General features: G+C 47.9%; 1 protein-coding gene across 6 annotated transcripts in view; it reads left to right on the top strand.

Annotated features, from left to right (window-relative positions):
• The window catches only part of CILK1 (ciliogenesis associated kinase 1), a 200,203-nt gene that overhangs the window by 67,694 nt on the left and 115,929 nt on the right, over positions 1–16,580 (top strand). For all 6 annotated transcript variants that reach the window (XM_063916695.1, XM_063916694.1, XM_063916696.1 and 3 more), the window contains 2 exons: positions 1,787–1,908; positions 2,243–2,322. In XM_063916695.1, coding sequence (XP_063772765.1) covers positions 1,787–1,908; positions 2,243–2,322 — 202 coding nt within the window. The remainder of the gene's footprint in view (positions 1–1,786; positions 1,909–2,242; positions 2,323–16,580) is intronic.

Raw genomic sequence — 16,580 nt, 5'->3', positions numbered from 1 at the left:
CCTGAAGGTCATTTAATACAATATTATTAATAACTTTGTGTATTAAACAAAGTTTGTGTACATTGAGCCATCAAAAAACAAAGGTTTCACTATCTCACTCTCACTCAAAAAGTCCGTATTTCGGAATATTTGGATATGGGATACTCAACCTGTATAACATGTGCAGAGAGAGATAGTTTGGGTGGGGTGTGTTCAATCTGAAATCTAAATTGCAGTGTAAAAATAAAGCAGCCAGTATTAACCCTGCACAGAAACAAAATAACCCACCCAAATCTAACTCTCTCTGCAAATGTTATATCTGCCCCCCCCTGCAGTGCACATGGTTTTGCCCAACTGCTAAAAAATTTCCTGCTGCGATCAACTTGGAATTACCCCCTATATCTCTCTCCAAGCTTTGGTAAATATGGCACATGATATTTAAATCGTACTTTATTTCCAGTTCTTCAGTCTCTGAAGTCTGGTTCTTCCTGCAAACCGAACATACCAGTAGGATAGGCCGAAACCCCAGGGCAGCAATTCTGCAGCTGCATGCAGAGATTGTCCAGCTTGGTAGCTGTTTTGCGCCACTGGGCCCATACAAACTCTGCGTTTGGAGTATCCCAACTCTATTTTCTGTATTTTCCACTTTGAGTCATTACAGACATTCACTTGTATTCAGTACCAGTCTTGTTACACTATCTTCAAGTGCTGAATATCAGAAGAAGCAGTATTAATATTGTCAAGTTATTAAAAAAAGAGCAATTGTGAAAAGTCGTGCAGTCAACAAGACAGATAAAACACATATAATTGTATCTTTTAGTTAGTCATCTATGTTTTTCTTATTTATTTTAAATACCACATGTAATATCAGTCTAACACAGGAATACATCAGTGTGTCTCTCCCCTTTCCCATGATGAATTTACCAGCACCAGATAGCTCTGCCTAGACGATAAGTGCAATAGAAATATTTTGAGTGCCTTAATGAAATCATTTTAAAGCTGTATTCCAATAAAACCCCATCTGCGCAAACAAACATGTCGCATTATGGCTGATCTTTGTCTTACAGCAGGTGTGAGTATTTCTATAACCTGCTGATATAGCAGAGATTCCATAGTAACAGGCTAGTATACATATGTCTGTACCTGGTGAGCTGAAAAGATAAACATATGAAAGGCATCAATGGAAATAATAATTATTCTGTGAAACCACAGCAGTCTTTGCTTAACATTAAGCTATGGCAGCCCTGGAGGCTTATCTCTGAATGGAGTTTGTATGTTTCACTCTCCTTGTAGCGCTCTTCAGCTTGTGTCTCTTACATAGTCCAAAGAGTGTGTGTGTGAGCTTATGATAGAGAAGTTACCTCATTAATGCCACAGGGCAGCAACTGACATACCTGAAGACTATCCTCTAAATGTACAGTTCTGATGAATGTGCAGGCTGTATATCTATATAATAGTTCTCTAAGGTCTGCCCTGTTTCCTACATATGCATGTGCCCATCCAATGGCTCCCACTGCTAGGAAGATATGACAGACCTAGGAGAGAAAGAGAACTTGCTGGGAATGAGGCAGTTATGGATGTAGGGGGCAGGACAGAACAAGGGGTGGACGGCAGACCGCAACAGAGGGGGGCACAAAGCGGAACAGAGCTGCTGTCAGAGTAGGGTGCGGAACAACGTATAGATGGGGCTGGGGACGCAGTGGAGGAGCAGACTGAGGTGGCCCAGGTCCCTTACTAGTAAATAAAAAGAAATGGTACCAATATAATTGAGAGTACTTGCTGGATGACTAATTTGTTTGTATTCTAGTCGCTGAGGAAGCTTCATCACGCCAATGTCATTAAACTGAAGGAAGTAATCAGGGAAAATGATCACCTCTACTTTGTATTTGAATACATGAAGGAAAATCTTTACCAACTAATGAAAGACCGGTATGTATTTCTGTATAGAATTAGCCATCTATTTACATTAGCTACATTGATTACATGTGCCATTTCTCAGTGCCAAGGCCAATATTACTTAGTAAAGCATTTGTGTGTGGCAGCATAATTATGGTGAGCATTGTTACTGTAGTCTTGGTGTAAGTGTAAATCACTTCTCAGCAGGCTACAGAGAGCAGAGTAAGGCCCCCTGTACACGTGAGTTCTCAATGCTTTCCTTGTATAATGTAATGAGAATAATGTGGGTTGCAGTCACTTCATTAACAGCAATGTAGCTCTGCCAGTACATTAATTATGCTGTATGCTTCTTTTTGATCCTCTACAGCAACAAATTATTTCCTGAATCTACTATCCGGAACATCATGTATCAGATACTTCAAGGGCTAGCTTTTATACACAAATACGGTAAGGTGAAAATTTTAGTTGAGAATACCAACGCTTTTGTACCATGGTTGGTGGTTGCACACACGTCACAAGCATATCTCGATACATGTACATTATCCAATTAACACACTGACACACCATACAGAAACTATATTTCTCTAACGTCCTAGTGGATGCTGGGGACTCCGTAAGGACCATGAGAATAGACGGGCTCCGCAGGAGACATGGGCACTTTAAGAAAGAATTTAGATTCTGGTGTGCTCTGGCTCCTCCCTCTATGTCCCTCCTCCAGACCTCAGTTTGAATCTGTGCCCGGACGAGCTGGGTGCTGTTCAGTGAGCTCTCCTGAGCTTGCTGTAAGAAAGTATTTTGTTAGGTTTTTTATTTTCAGGGAGCTCTGCTGGCAACAGACTCCCTGCATCGTGGGACAGAGGGGAGAGAAGCAGCCCTACTCTCTGAAGATAGGTCCTGCTTCTTAGGCTACTGGACACCATTAGCTCCAGAGGGATCGTACACAGGATCTCACCCTCGTCGTCCGATCCCAGAGCCGCGCCGCAGCCCCCCTCGCAGAGCCGGAAGACAGAAGCCGGGTGAGCATAAGAAGCAAGAAGAATTCGAAATCGGCGGCAGAAGACTCCAGTCTTCACTGAGGTAGCGCACAGCACTGCAGCTGTGCGCCATTGCTCCCACACAAACCTCACATACTCCGGTCACTGTAGAGGGTGCAGGGCGCAGGGGGGGCGCCCTGGGCAGCAATTGGGACCTCTTTGGCAAAAGTTTAGCATATATACAGTTGGGCACTGTATATATGTATGAACCTCCCCCCCCCCCCCCCCCCCCCAAGAAAATGTATATTTAAGCGGGATAGAAGCCCGCCGTCGAGGGGGCGGGGCTTCTTCCTCAGCACTCACCAGCGCCATGTTTTTCTCCACAGCACCGCTGAGAGGAAGCTCCCCAGCCTCTCCCCTGCAGATACACAGTAGAAGAGGGTAAAAAGAGAGTGGGGGCACATAATTAGGCGCAAAAATCATTATAAACAGCAGCTACTGGGTTAACATTAAGTTACTGTGTTATTCCTGGGTTAATAGCGCTGGGGTGTGTGCTGGCATACTCTCTCTCTGTCTCTCCAAAGGGCCTTGTGGGGGAATTGTCTTCAGATGAGCATTCCCTGAGTGTGTGGTGTGTCGGTACATGTGTGTCGACATGTCTGAGGTAAAAGGCTCCCCTAAGGAGGAGATGGAGCAAATATGTGTGTGAGGGGTGTCTCCGTCGACAACGACCGACACCTGTTTGGATATGTGTAATTAAGTGCTAAGGTGAATTTATTGCACAAAAGATTAGAGAACAGACAGTGAATCTACACAGGTCTGTCCCTATGTCGCAGAGACCTTCAGAGTCTCTCAATGCTCACTATCCAAAATAATAGACACTGATATCGACACGGAGTCTGACTCCAGTGTCGACTACGATAATGCAAAGTTACAGCCAAAATGGCAGGAAAGTATTCAATATATGATTATTGTAATAAAAGATGATTTGCATATCACTGATGACTCATCTGTCCCTGACACAAGGGTACATATGTTAAGGGGAAGAAAGCTGAGGTAAATTTCCCTCCTCTCATGAAGAAAAAGAGCGGGAATCTCCAGACAAGAAGCTGCAGCTTCCCACAAAGAATTCTCAGGGAGTATCCTTCCCCTACTAGGGCCAGGATACGATGGGAATCTTCCCCTAGGGTGTCACGTTTGCCCAAAAGGTAGCCCTGACTTAACAGCTATCCTCAGGGATCCTGCAGATAGCGTGCACATTCTGGTACACTACTCAGACCGGCGATTGTGTCGGCATGGGTTTATAGCGCTGTAGCAGCGTGGACAGGTACCTTATCAGCAGAGATTGAGACCCTAGTATGTATGTATGTGTGTATATATATATATATATATATATATATATATATATATATAGATATATATAGATAGATATAGATATAGATATATATATTAAAGATGCTTTCTTAAGATATATATATATATTAAACAGGCCCAAAAAGGCATTAGTCTACTGGGTTCTAGAGTCAACGCTATGTCGATTTCTGCCTGTAGATATGCAATGGACAGGTGATGCCGACTTAAGAGGCATATGGAAGGCTGAGGATTGTGTGGAGAAGGGATCTCGGACCTTATCTCCACAGCTATGGCTGGTAATTCTGATCTTTTGCCTTATATTCCTGCACAGCCTAGGAAAGCACGACATTATCAAATGCAGCCTTTCGATCACAAAGAAACAAGAAAGTCCGAGGTACGTCCTTTCTTGGCAGGGGCAGAGGAAAAAGCTGCACAACACAGCTAGTTCCCAGGAACAGAAGTCCTCCCCGGCCTCTACAAAATCCACTGCATGTCGCTGGGGCTCCACAGGCGGAGCTAGGCCCGGTGGGGGCACGTCTTCGTAATTTCAGCCACAAGTGGGTTCACTCCCTGTTGGATCCCTGGGCAATATTGTGTCTCAGGGATACAAGCTGGACTTTGAGGAGATGCCCCCTCACCGACGGCCCTGCCGGCTTCCCCCCACGAGAGGGAAATAGTGTTAACTGCAATTCACAAATTGTATCTTCAACAGGTGGTGGTCAAGGTTCCCCTCCTTCAACAAGGAGGGGGTTATTATTCGACCATGTTGTAGTCCCGAAACCGGACGGTTCGGTCAGACCCATATTGAATTTAAAATCCCTGAACATATATCTGAAAGGGTTCAAGTTCAAAATGGAATCGCTAAGAGCGGTCAAAGCAAGCCTGAAAGGGGGAGATTTAATGGTGTCTCTGGACATAAAGGATGCATACCTTCATGTCCCCGTTTATCCACCTCATCAGGCGTACCTCAGATTTGCGGTACAGGATTGTCATTACCAATTTCAGACGTTGCCGTTTGGTCTCTCCACGGCCCCGAGAATCTTCACCAAGGTAATGGCGGAAATGATGGTGCTCCTAAGGAAGCAAGGTGTCACAATTATCCCGTACTGGGACGATCTCCTCATAAAAGCGAGATCAAGAGAGCAGTTACTGAACAGCGTATCACTTTCTCTGGAAGTGTAACGACAACACGGCTGGATTCTAAATATTCCAAAGTCGCAGTTGGTTCCTACGGCTCATCTGCCTTTCCTAGGCATAATTCTAGACAAAAGGGTTTATCTCCCGATAGAGAGAGCTCAGGAGCTGATGACACTGGTCAGGAACCTATTAAAACCAAAACAGGTGTCAGTGCATCACTGCACTCGAGTCCTGGGAAGGATGGTGGCATCATACGAGGCCATTCCCTTCGGCAGGTTCCATGCGAGGACCTTTCAATGGGACTTACTGGACAAGTGGTCCGGATCACATCTTCAGATGCATCGGTTAATCACCCTATCCCCCAGGGCCAGGGTGTCTCTCCTGTGGTGGCTGCAGAGTGCTCATCTTCTCGAGGGCCGCAGATTCGGCATTCAGGACTGGATCCTGGTGACCACGGATGCAAGCCTCCGAGGGTGGGGAGCAGTCACACAGGGAAAAAAGTTCCAAGGTCTGTGGGTAAGTCAGGAGACTTGCCTTCACATCAACATCCTGGAACTAAGGGCCGTATACAACGCCCTACGTCAAGCGGAGACCCTGCTTCGCGACCAACCGGTTCTGATTCAGTCAGAAGCCACCAGAATTCTTCGCTGGGCGGAGAATCACGTAAGCGCACTGTCAGCAGTGTTCATCCCGGGAGTGGACAACTGGGAAGCGGACTTCCTCAGCAGGCACGACCTCCACCCGGGAGAGTGGGGACTTCATCAAGAAGTCTTCACACAGATTGCAAGTCGGTGGGAACTGCCACAGGTGGATATGATGGCATCCCGCCTCAACAAAAAGCTACAAGGTATTGCGCCAGGTCATGAGACCCTCAGGCGATAGCTGTGGACGCACTGGTGACACCGTGGGTGTTCCAGTCGGTCTATTTATTTCCTCCTCTTCCTCTCATACCCAAGGTGCTGAGGATAATAAGAAAAAGAGGAGTGAGAACAATCCTCATTGTTCCAGAGTGGCCACGAAGGACCTGGTATCCAGATCTGCAAGAAATGCTCACAGAGGACCCGTGGCCTCTTCCTCTAAGACAGGACCTGTTGCAACAGGGGCCCTGTCTGTTCCAAGACTTACCGTGGCTGCGTTAGACGGCATGGCGGTTGAACGCCGGATCCTAGCAGAAAAGGGTATTCCGGACGAGGTCATTCCTACGCAGATAAAGGCTAGGAAGGACGTGACCGCTAAACATTATCACTGTATATGGCAAAAATATGTTTCTTGGTGTGAGGCCAGGAATGCTCCTACAGAGGAATTCCAGCTGGGCTGTTTCCTTCACTTCCTACAGTCAGGAGTGAATTTGGGCCTAAAATTGGGTTCCATTAAGGTCCAAATTTCGTCCCTATCCATTTTCTTTCTAAAAGAGTTGGCTTCTCTACCAGAAGTTCAGACGTTTGTAAGGGAGTGCTGCATATTCAGCCTCCTTTTGTGCCTCCAGTGGCACCTTGGGATTTTAATGTGATGTTAAGTTTCCTGAAATCACACTGGTTTGAACCACTTAAAATGGTGGAGTTAAAATATCTCACGTGGAAAGTGGTCATGCTAATAGCCTTGGCTTCGGCTAGGCGTGTGTCAGAATTAGCGGTTTTGTCACATAAAAGCCCCTATCTGGTTTTCTATATGGATAGAGCAGAATTGCGGACCCGTCCACCATTTCTGTCAAAAGTGGTGTCATCTTTTCATATGAACCAACCTATTGTGGTGCCTGTGGCTACTCGTGACTTGGAGGATTTCGAGTTACTGGATGTGGTCAGGGCTTTGAAGGTTTATGTAGCCAGAACAGCTAGAGTTAGGAAAACGGGGTCACTGTTTCTCCTGTATGCATCCAACAAGCTGGGTGCTCCTGCTTCAAAGCAAACTTTCGCTCGCTGGATCTGTAACACGATTCAGCAGGCTCATTCTGCGGCTGGATTGCCGCTGCCAAAATCAGTTAAAGCCCATTCCACTAGGAAGGTGGGCTCTTCTTGGGCGGCTGCCCGAGGGGTCTCGGCATTACAACTATGCCGAGCTGCTACTTGGTCAAGTTCAAACACTTTTGCAAAGTTCTACAAGTTTGATACCCTGGCTGAGGAGGACCTATTGTTTGCTCAATCGGTGCTGCAGAGTCATCCGCACTCTCCCGCCCGTTTGGGAGCTTTGGTATAATCCCCATGGTCCTTACGGAGTCCCCAGCATCCACTAGGACGTTAGAGAAAATAAGATTTTACTTACCAGTAAATCTGTTTCTCGTAGCCCGTAGTGGATTTTCTGCAATACTTATATATAGTTATTGCTGCAATAAGGGCTATGTTATTGTTGCATCAGGGTTGAACTGATGCTCTGTTGTTGTTCATACTGTTGACTGGGTAAGTTTATCACAAGTTATACGGTGTGATTGGTGTGGCTGGTATGAGTCTTGCCCTGGATTTCCAAAATCCTTTCCTTGTACTGTCAGCTCTTCCGGGCACAGTTTCTCTAACTGAGGTCTGGAGGAGGGACATAGAGGGAGGAGCCAGAGCACACCAGAATCTAAATTCTTTCTTAAAGTGCCCATGTCTCCTGCCCGTCTATTCCCATGGTCCTTACGGAGTCCCCAGCATCCACTACGGACTACGAGAAATAGATTTACCGGTAAGTAAAATCTTATTATCCACATTACCAAAACTTCTAAGTGCAATTCCTTTTTCTCTTACGTCCTAGAGGATGCTGGGGACTCCGTAAGGACCATGGGGTATAGACAGGCTCCGCAGGAGACATGGGCACTCTAAAGACTTTAGAATGGGTGTTCACTGGCTCCTCCCTCTATGCCCCTCCACCATACCTCAGTTTGATGCTGTGCCCAGAGGAGGGGAGCTCTCCTGAGTTTCTCTGAAAAAGACTTTTGTTAGGTTTTTTATTTTCAGGGAGCACTACTGGCAACAGGCTCCCTGCTTCGAGGGACTGAGGGGAGAGAAGCAGACCTATTTAAATGATAGGCTCTGCTTCTTAGGCTGCTGGACACCATTAGCTCCAGAGGGTCGGGACGCAGGTCTCACCATCGCCGTTTGTCCCAGAGCCGCGCTGCCGTCCTCCTCACAGAGCCGGAAGATAGAAGCCGGGTGAGTATTAAGAAGAAAAGAAGATTTCAAAGGTGGCAGAAGACTTCAGATCTTCACTGAGGTAACGCGCAGCGGTAACGCTGCGCGCCATTGCTCCCACACAAACACACAGCGGGCACTGTAAGGGTGCAGGGCGCAGGGGGGGCGCCCTGGGCAGCAATAAAAACCTCTAGGGACACTGACATAGAAAATAGATACTGCAGAGGCAGTATATTAATTAACCCCCGCCAGTATAAATAATTTGAGCGGGACCGAAGCCCGCCGGTGAGGGGGCGGGGCTTGATCCTCCAGCACTAACCAGCGCCATTTTCTCCACAGCACACTGCAGAGAAGCTGGCTCCCCGGACTCTCCCCTGCTGAACACTGTTACAGAGGGCAAAAAAGAGGGGGGGGGGGGGGGGGGGGGGGGGGGGGCACATTTCATGGACGCAGTGAGTGTATTTATACATATTTATATAAAAGCGCTGTACTAACTGGGATTTTATTCCAGTGTCCGGTGGCGCTGGGTGTGTGCTGGCATACTCTCTCTCTGTCTCTCCAAAGGGCCTTATTGGGGGACTGTATCCATATAGATATATCCCTGAGTGTGTGGGGGTGTCGGTACGTGTGTGTCGGCATGTCTGAAGCGGAAGGCTCATCTAAGGAGGAGGCGGAGCAGATGATTGTGGTGTCTCCGTCGGCAACGCCGACATCTGATTGGTTGGATATGTGGAATGTTTTAAATGCAAATGTGGCTTTACTGAATAAGAGATTGGACAAAGCAGAGTCCAGGGAAAAAGCTGGGAGTCAATCCATGGCTTTGACTGTGTCACAGGGCCCTTCAGGGTCTCAAAAACGTCCCCTGTCCCAAGTAGCAGACACTGATACCGACACGGATTCTGACTCCAGTGTCGACTACGATGATGTGAGGTTACACCCAACGGTGGCCAAAAGTATTCATTATATGATTATTGCAATAAAAGATGTTTTGCATATCACAGATGACCCCTCTGTCCCTGACACGAGGGTATGCATGTTTAAGGAAAAGAAACCTGAGGTAACCTTTCCCCCATCTCATGAGGTGAACGCGTTATTTGAAAAAGCTTGGGAAACTCCAGACAAAAAACTGCAGATTCCCAAGAGGATTCTTATGGCGTATCCTTTCCCTGCACAGGACAGTGTACAGTGGGAATCCTCGCCCAGGGTGGACAAGGCTTTAACGCGCTTGTCCAAGAAGGTGGCGCTACCGTCTCCAGACACGGCAGCCCTCAAGGATCCTGCTGATCGCAGACAGAAAACTACCTTAAAATCGATTTATACACATACAGGTGCTTTGCTCAGACCGGCAATAGCATCGGCTTGGGTTTGTAGCGCAGTAGCAGCGTGGACAGATACCGTGTCAGCTGACATTGATACCCTAGATAGGGATACCATTTTTATTGACCTTAGGTCACATTAAAGACGCAGTCTTATATATGAGAGACGCTCAGAGAGACGTTGGACTGCTAGGTTCGAGAGCCAACGCCATGGCGATTTCTGCTAGGCGAGCCCTGTGGACCCGCCAATGTATGGGTGATGCAGACTCAAAGAGGCATATGGAAGTTTTGCCTTACAAGGGCGAGGTTTTATTTGGGGAAGGTCTCGCGGACCTGGTTTCCACAGTTACCGCGGGTTAATCTACTTTTTTACCTTATGTTCCCCCACAGCAAAAGAAAACACCACAATACTAGATGTAGTCCTTTCGGTCGCATAAGTCCGGAAGAGGTCGGGGCTCTTCCTTGCTCGCCAGAGGTAAAGGTAGAGGGAAAAGAATGCCTGCTACGGCTAGTTCCCAGGAGCAGAAGTCCTCCCCGGCTTCTACTAAATCCACCGCATGACGCTGGGGCTCCACTGAGGGAGTCCGCGCCAGTGGGGGCACGTCTTCGACTCTTCAGCCACGTCTGGGTTCAGTCAGACGTCGATCCTTTGGAGATGGAAATTGTATCCCAAGGCTACAAGCTGGAATTCGAAGACGTGCCTCCTCGCTGATTTTTCAAATCGGCTTTACCAGCTTCTCCCCCAGAGAGGGATGTAGTTTTAGCTGCAATTCAAAAGCTGTGTCAACAGCAAGTGATTATCAAGGTTCCCCTAATGCAACAGGGGAAAGGGTACTATTCAACCCTATTTGTGGTCCCGAAACCGGATGGCTCGGTCAGACCCATTCTAAATTTAAAATCCCTAAACCTGTACTTGAAAAAGTTCAAGTTCAAGATGGAATCTCTCCGGGCAGTGATCTCCAGCCTGGAAGGGGGGGATTTTATGGTGTCACTAGACATAAAGGATGCATACCTTCATGTCCCCATATATCCTCCTCATCAGGCGTACCTGAGATTCGCTGTACAGGACTGTCATTACCAGTTTCAGACGTTGCCGTTTGGGCTTTCCACGGCCCCGAGGGTTTTCACCAAGGTAATGGCGGAAATGATGGTGCTCCTGCGCAGGCAGGGAGTCACAATTATCCCGTACTTGGACGATCTCCTGATAAAAGCGAGATCAAAGGAACAGTTGCAGAAAAGCGTGTCGCTCTCCCTGAGAGTGCTACAGCAGCATGGCTGGATTCTAAATCTACCAAAGTCACAGTTGGTTCCAACGACTCGGCTATCTTTCTTAGGCATGATTCTGGACACGGAACAAAAGAGGGTTTTTCTCCCGATGGAAAAAGCCCAGAAACTCCAGAACATGGTTAGAGACCTGTTAAAACCGAAAAGAGTGTCAGTCCATCAATGCACTCGAGTACTGGGAAAAATGGTGGCGACCTACGAGGCCATCCCCTTCGGCAGGTTTCATGCAAGGACATTTCAGTGGGACCTTCTGGGCAAGTGGTCCGGGTCCCATCTTCAAATTCATCAGAAAATAAGCCTGTCCCCCAGGGCCAGGGTGTCTCTCCTGTGGTGGCTGCATAGTGCTCACCTTCTAGAGCAGGGGCGGCCAACCAGTCAGTGACAAAGAGCCAAAAAACCTTGTTAGGTACGTCAAAGAGCGACATCGAGCCGAAGGCGCGCATGCAAAAATGGAATGTGCCTGCTAGACCACGGCCATGGTATAAAATACATTGAAAAAGACAGAATGACATAAAGTAAAAATTTTTAAAGTCCGATCCATTGAAAAAAACACTTTCACATAAAATAATTGAAAACGCCATATTCACATAATAAACTTAAGTTCCCCCATGTGTCACTCCAGCCAGCTCCCCATGTGACACTCCTGCTAGCACCGTCCTATGTCACTCCAGCCAGCTCCCCATGTGACACTCCTGCTAGCACCCTCCTATGTCACTCCTGCCAGCACCCCCCATGTCACTCCAGCTAGCTCTCTCATGTGTCACTCCTGCTACCACCCTCCTGTGTGACATAGCCAGCTTTCCTATGTGTCACTACTTCCAGCACCCTCCTTCATCACTCCAGTCAGCTCCTCCATGTGTCACTCCAGCCAGCTCCGCCTTGTGTCACTCTAGCCCACCCTCATGTGTCACTAAAGTTCCCACACCAAGTCGTGCCATTGCTGCAGCCCCTAATGTGTTCTCTGTTTGCCAGTGGGTGTCTCGCCTCTAGTATCTGGCTCCTTCAATTTTCAGTCCCTGTAGTGCTGCTGCATGTCTGGCTGGAGTGTAGCAGTTTCTGTATCTGTTGTGGTCACATGATTTAGAGTGTTTAGAGCCACATTTAAATAAAGAAAGAGCCTCATGCGGCTCATGAGCCACTGGTTGGCCACCGCTGTTCTAGAGGGTCGCAGGTTCGGCATTCAGGACTGGGTTCTGGTGACCACGGACGCGAGCCTCCGAGGATGGGGAGCAGTCACACAAGGAAGAAATTTTCAGGGACTATGATCAAGCCATGAGGCTTGTCTACACATCAACATACTGGAATTAAGGGCCATATACAACGGCCTACGACAAGCGGAGAATCTTCTTCGCGACCTACCGGTTCTGATTCAATCAGACAACATCACAGCCGTGGCTCATGTAAACCGCCAAGGCGGGACAAGGAGCAGAGTGTCAATGGCGGAAGCCACCAGGATTCTTTGCTGGGCGGAAAATCACGTAAGCGCTCTGTCAGCAGTCTTCATTCCGGGAGTGGACAACTGGGAAGCATACTTCCTCAGCAGACACGATCTCCATCCAGGAGAGTGGGGACTTCATCGAGAAGTTTTTGTAGAGGTAACAAGTCTTTGGGGACTTCCTCAAATAGACATGATGGCGTCACGCCTCAACAAGTAACTTCGGAGGTATTGTGCCAGGTCAAGGGACCCTCAGGCAGTAGCGGTAGACGCCCTGGTGACACCATGGGTGTTTCAGTCGGTCTATGTGTTCCCTCCTCTTCCTCTCATCTCAAAAATATTGAGAATCATAAGACAAAAAAGAGTGCAGACAATACTCATTGTTCCAGATTGGCCTCGAAGGGCCTGGTATTCAGATCTTCAGGAGATGCTCACAGAAGATCCTTGACCTCTTCCTCTCAGGGAGGACCTGTTGCAGCAGGGGCCCTGCGTGTTCCAAGACTTACCACGGTTACTTTTGACGGCATGGCGGTTGAACACCGAATCCTAGCTGGGAAAGGTATTCCGGAGGAAGTCATCCCTACTCTGATAAAGGCTAGGAAGGAGGTGACGGCGAAACATTATCACTGTATCTGGAGGAAGTATGTATCTTGGTGTGAAGCCAAGAATGCTCCTACGGAAGATTTCCACCTGGGCCGTTTTCTACACTTTCTACAGACGGGAGTGGATATGGGCCTGAAGTTAGGCTCCATTAAGGTACAGATTTCGGCCCTATCTATATTCTTTCAGAAGGAATTGGCTTTCCTCCCAGAAGTCCAGAATTTTGTAAAGGGAGTGCTACACATCCAGCCTCCTTCTGTGCCCCCAGTGGCACCATTGGACCTTAACGTGGTGTTACAGTTCCTAAAATATCACTGGTTTGAGCCTCTTCAAACAGTTGAATTAAAATATCTCACTTGGAAGGTGGTCATGTTGTTGGCCTGGGCATCTGCAAGGCGGGTGTCCGAATTGGCGGCTTTGTCTCACAAAAGCCCCTGTCTGATTTTCCAAGTGGATAGAGCAAGAGTTGAGGACTCGTCCATTTTTGCCTAAGGCGGTTTCATCGTTTCATATGAACCAACCTATAGTGGTGCCTGTGGCTACGGGAGACTTGGAGGATTCCAAGTCCCTTGATGTAGTCAGGGCTTTAAAAATTTATGTAGCCAGAACGGCTCGGGTTAGGAAAACAAAGGCACTGTTTGTCCTGTATGCAGCCAACAAAGTTGGCGCTCCTGCTTCTAAGCAGACTTGCTCGCTGGATCTGTAACACGATTCAGCAGGCTCATTCTACGGCTGGATTGCGGTTACCAAATTCTATAAAGGCCCATTCCACTAGGAAGGTGGGCTCTTCTTGGGCGGCTGCCCGAGGTGTCTCGGCATTACAGCTTTGCCGAGTAGCTACTTTGTCGGGTTCAAACACTTTTGCAAAATTCTACAAGTTTGATACCCTGGCTGATGAGGACCTCATGTTTGCTCAATCGGTGCTGCAGAGTCATCCGCACTCTCCCGCCCGGTTTGGAGCTTTGGTATAATCCCCATGGTCCTTACGGAATCCCCAGCATCCTCTAGGACGTAAGAGAAAATAAGATTTTAAACCTACCGGTAAATCTTTTTCTCCTAGTCCGTATAGAGGATGCTGGGCGCCCGTCCCAGTGCGGACATATTTCTGCAAGACTTGTATATAGTTGTTGCTTACATAAGGGTTATGTTACAGTTAAGATCAGTCTTTGGCTGATGCTGTTTTGTTCATACTGTTAACTGGTGGCGTATATTCCATGTTATACGGTGTGGATGGTGTGGGCTGGCATGAATCTTGCCCTTAGATTAACAAAAATCCTTTCCTCGTACTGTCCGTCTCCTCTGGGCACAGTTTCTCTAACTGAGGTCTGGAGGAGGGGCATAGAGGGAGGAGCCAGTGCACACCCATTCTAAAGTCTTTAGAGTGCCCATGTCTCCTGCGGAGCCCGTCTATACCCCATGGTCCTTACGGAGTCCCCAGCATCCTCTACGGACTAGGAGAAAAAGATTTACCAGTAGGTTTAAAATCTTATTTTAACTTGATTCAGACTTTAGTAAGTTCTTTACATTCTGGATGGAACTTACAGTTTTACTATTTCCGGTTTACGTTTCAATAAAGTTTTAGTTAAAATGGGTACATAACCTGCCAGTCTACGAATTACCTGCATCATTGATAAAGTGCTTAGGCATAAAATCCATTGACGTCAGCCACCTCCTGGGAAAACACACGGCCGGGACACAGGTTTCTTACCGGCAACAGAGGCTCCAGAGGAGCTGTTGGGGAAAGGGTGGGGTGAGAACATATGCTTTGTTCTACAAAGCACTGATATTCCAAAATTCCCTTTTCTCTAACGTCCTAGTGGATGCTGGGGACTCCGTCAGGACCATGGGGAATAGCGGCTCCGCAGGAGACAGGGCACAAAAGCAAGCTTTTAGGATCACATGGTGTGTACTGGCTCCTCCCCCCATGACCCTCCTCCAAGCCTCAGTTAGGTTTTTGTGCCCGGCCGAGAAGGGTGCAATCTAGGTGGCTCTCTTAAAGAGTTACTTAGAAAAAGTTTTTAGGTTCTTTATTTTCAGTGAGTCCTGCTGGCAACAGGCTCACTGCATCGAGGGACTTAGGGGAGAGATTTTCAACTCACCTGCGTGCAGGATGGATTGGATTCTTAGGCTACTGGACATAGCTCCAGAGGGAGTCGGAACACAGGGCTCGCCCTGGGGTTCGTCCCGGAGCCGCGCCGCCGACCCCCCTTGCAGACGCTGAAGATGAAGAGGTCCGGAACCAGGCGGCAGAAGACTCTCAGTCTTCATCAGGTAGCGCACAGCACTGCAGCTGTGCGCCATTGTTGTCAGCACACTTCACACAGCGGTCACGGAGGGTGCAGGGCGCTGGGGGGGGGCGCCCTGGGCAGCAATGTATAATACCTGTATGGCGAAAAATACATCACATATAGCCCTTGAGGCTATATGGATGTATTTAACCCCTGCCAGATATCTAAAACTCCGGAGAAGAAGCCCGCCGAAAAGGGGGCGGGGCCTATTCTCCTCAGCACACAGCGCCATTTTCCCTCACTGAAAGGCTGGTGGGAAGGCTCCCATGCTCTCCCCTGCACTGCACTACAGAAACAGGGTTAAAACAGAGAGGGGGGGCACTGATTTGGCGATATGTATAGATATTAAAATGCTATAAGGGAGGAACACTTATATAAAGGTTGTCCCTGGATAATTATAGCGTTTTGGTGTGTGCTGGCAAACTCTCCCTCTGTCTCCCCAAAGGGCTAGTGGGTCCTGTCCTCTATCAGAGCATTCCCTATGTGTGTGCTGTATGTCGGTACGTGTGTGTCGACATGTATGAGGAAAATATTGGTGAGGAGGCGGAGCAAATTGCCTGTAATGGTGATGTCACTCTCTAGGGAGTCGACACCGGAACGGATGGCTTATTTATGGAAATTACGTGACAATGTCAACACGCTGCAAGCCGGTTGACGACATGAGAGGGCCGGCGAACAAATTAGTATCTGTCCAGGCGTCTCAAACACCGTCAGGGGCTGTAAAATGCCCATTTACCTCAGTCGGTCGACACAGACCCAGACACGGACACTGATTTCAGTGTCGACGGTGAAGAAACAAACGTATTTTCTTTTAGGGCCACACGTTAAGGGCAATGAAGGAGGTGTTACATATTTCTGATACTCCAAGTACCACAAAAAAGGGTATTATGTGTGAGGTGAAAAAACTACCTGTAGTTTTTCCTGAATCAGATAAATTAAATGAAGTGTGTGATGATGCGTGGGTTTCCCCCGATAGAAAATTATTGGCGGTATACCCTTTCCCGCCAGAAGTTAAGGCGCGGTGGGAAACACCCCTCAGGGTGGATAAGGCGCTCACACGCTTATCAGAACAAGTGGCGGTACCATCTACGGATAGGGCCGTACTTAAGGAGCCAGCTGATAGGAGGCTGAAAAATATCCTAAAAAGTATACACACACATGCTGGTGTTATACTGCGACCAGCGATCGCCTCAGCCTGGATGTGCAGAGCTGAG

This window comes from Pseudophryne corroboree, chromosome 4 (genome assembly GCF_028390025.1).
Source record: "Pseudophryne corroboree isolate aPseCor3 chromosome 4, aPseCor3.hap2, whole genome shotgun sequence".
Taxonomy (NCBI): Eukaryota; Metazoa; Chordata; class Amphibia; order Anura; family Myobatrachidae; genus Pseudophryne; species Pseudophryne corroboree.
Note: the sequence above shows the minus strand (reverse complement) of the source record. Positions and strands in the feature narration are given on the sequence as shown.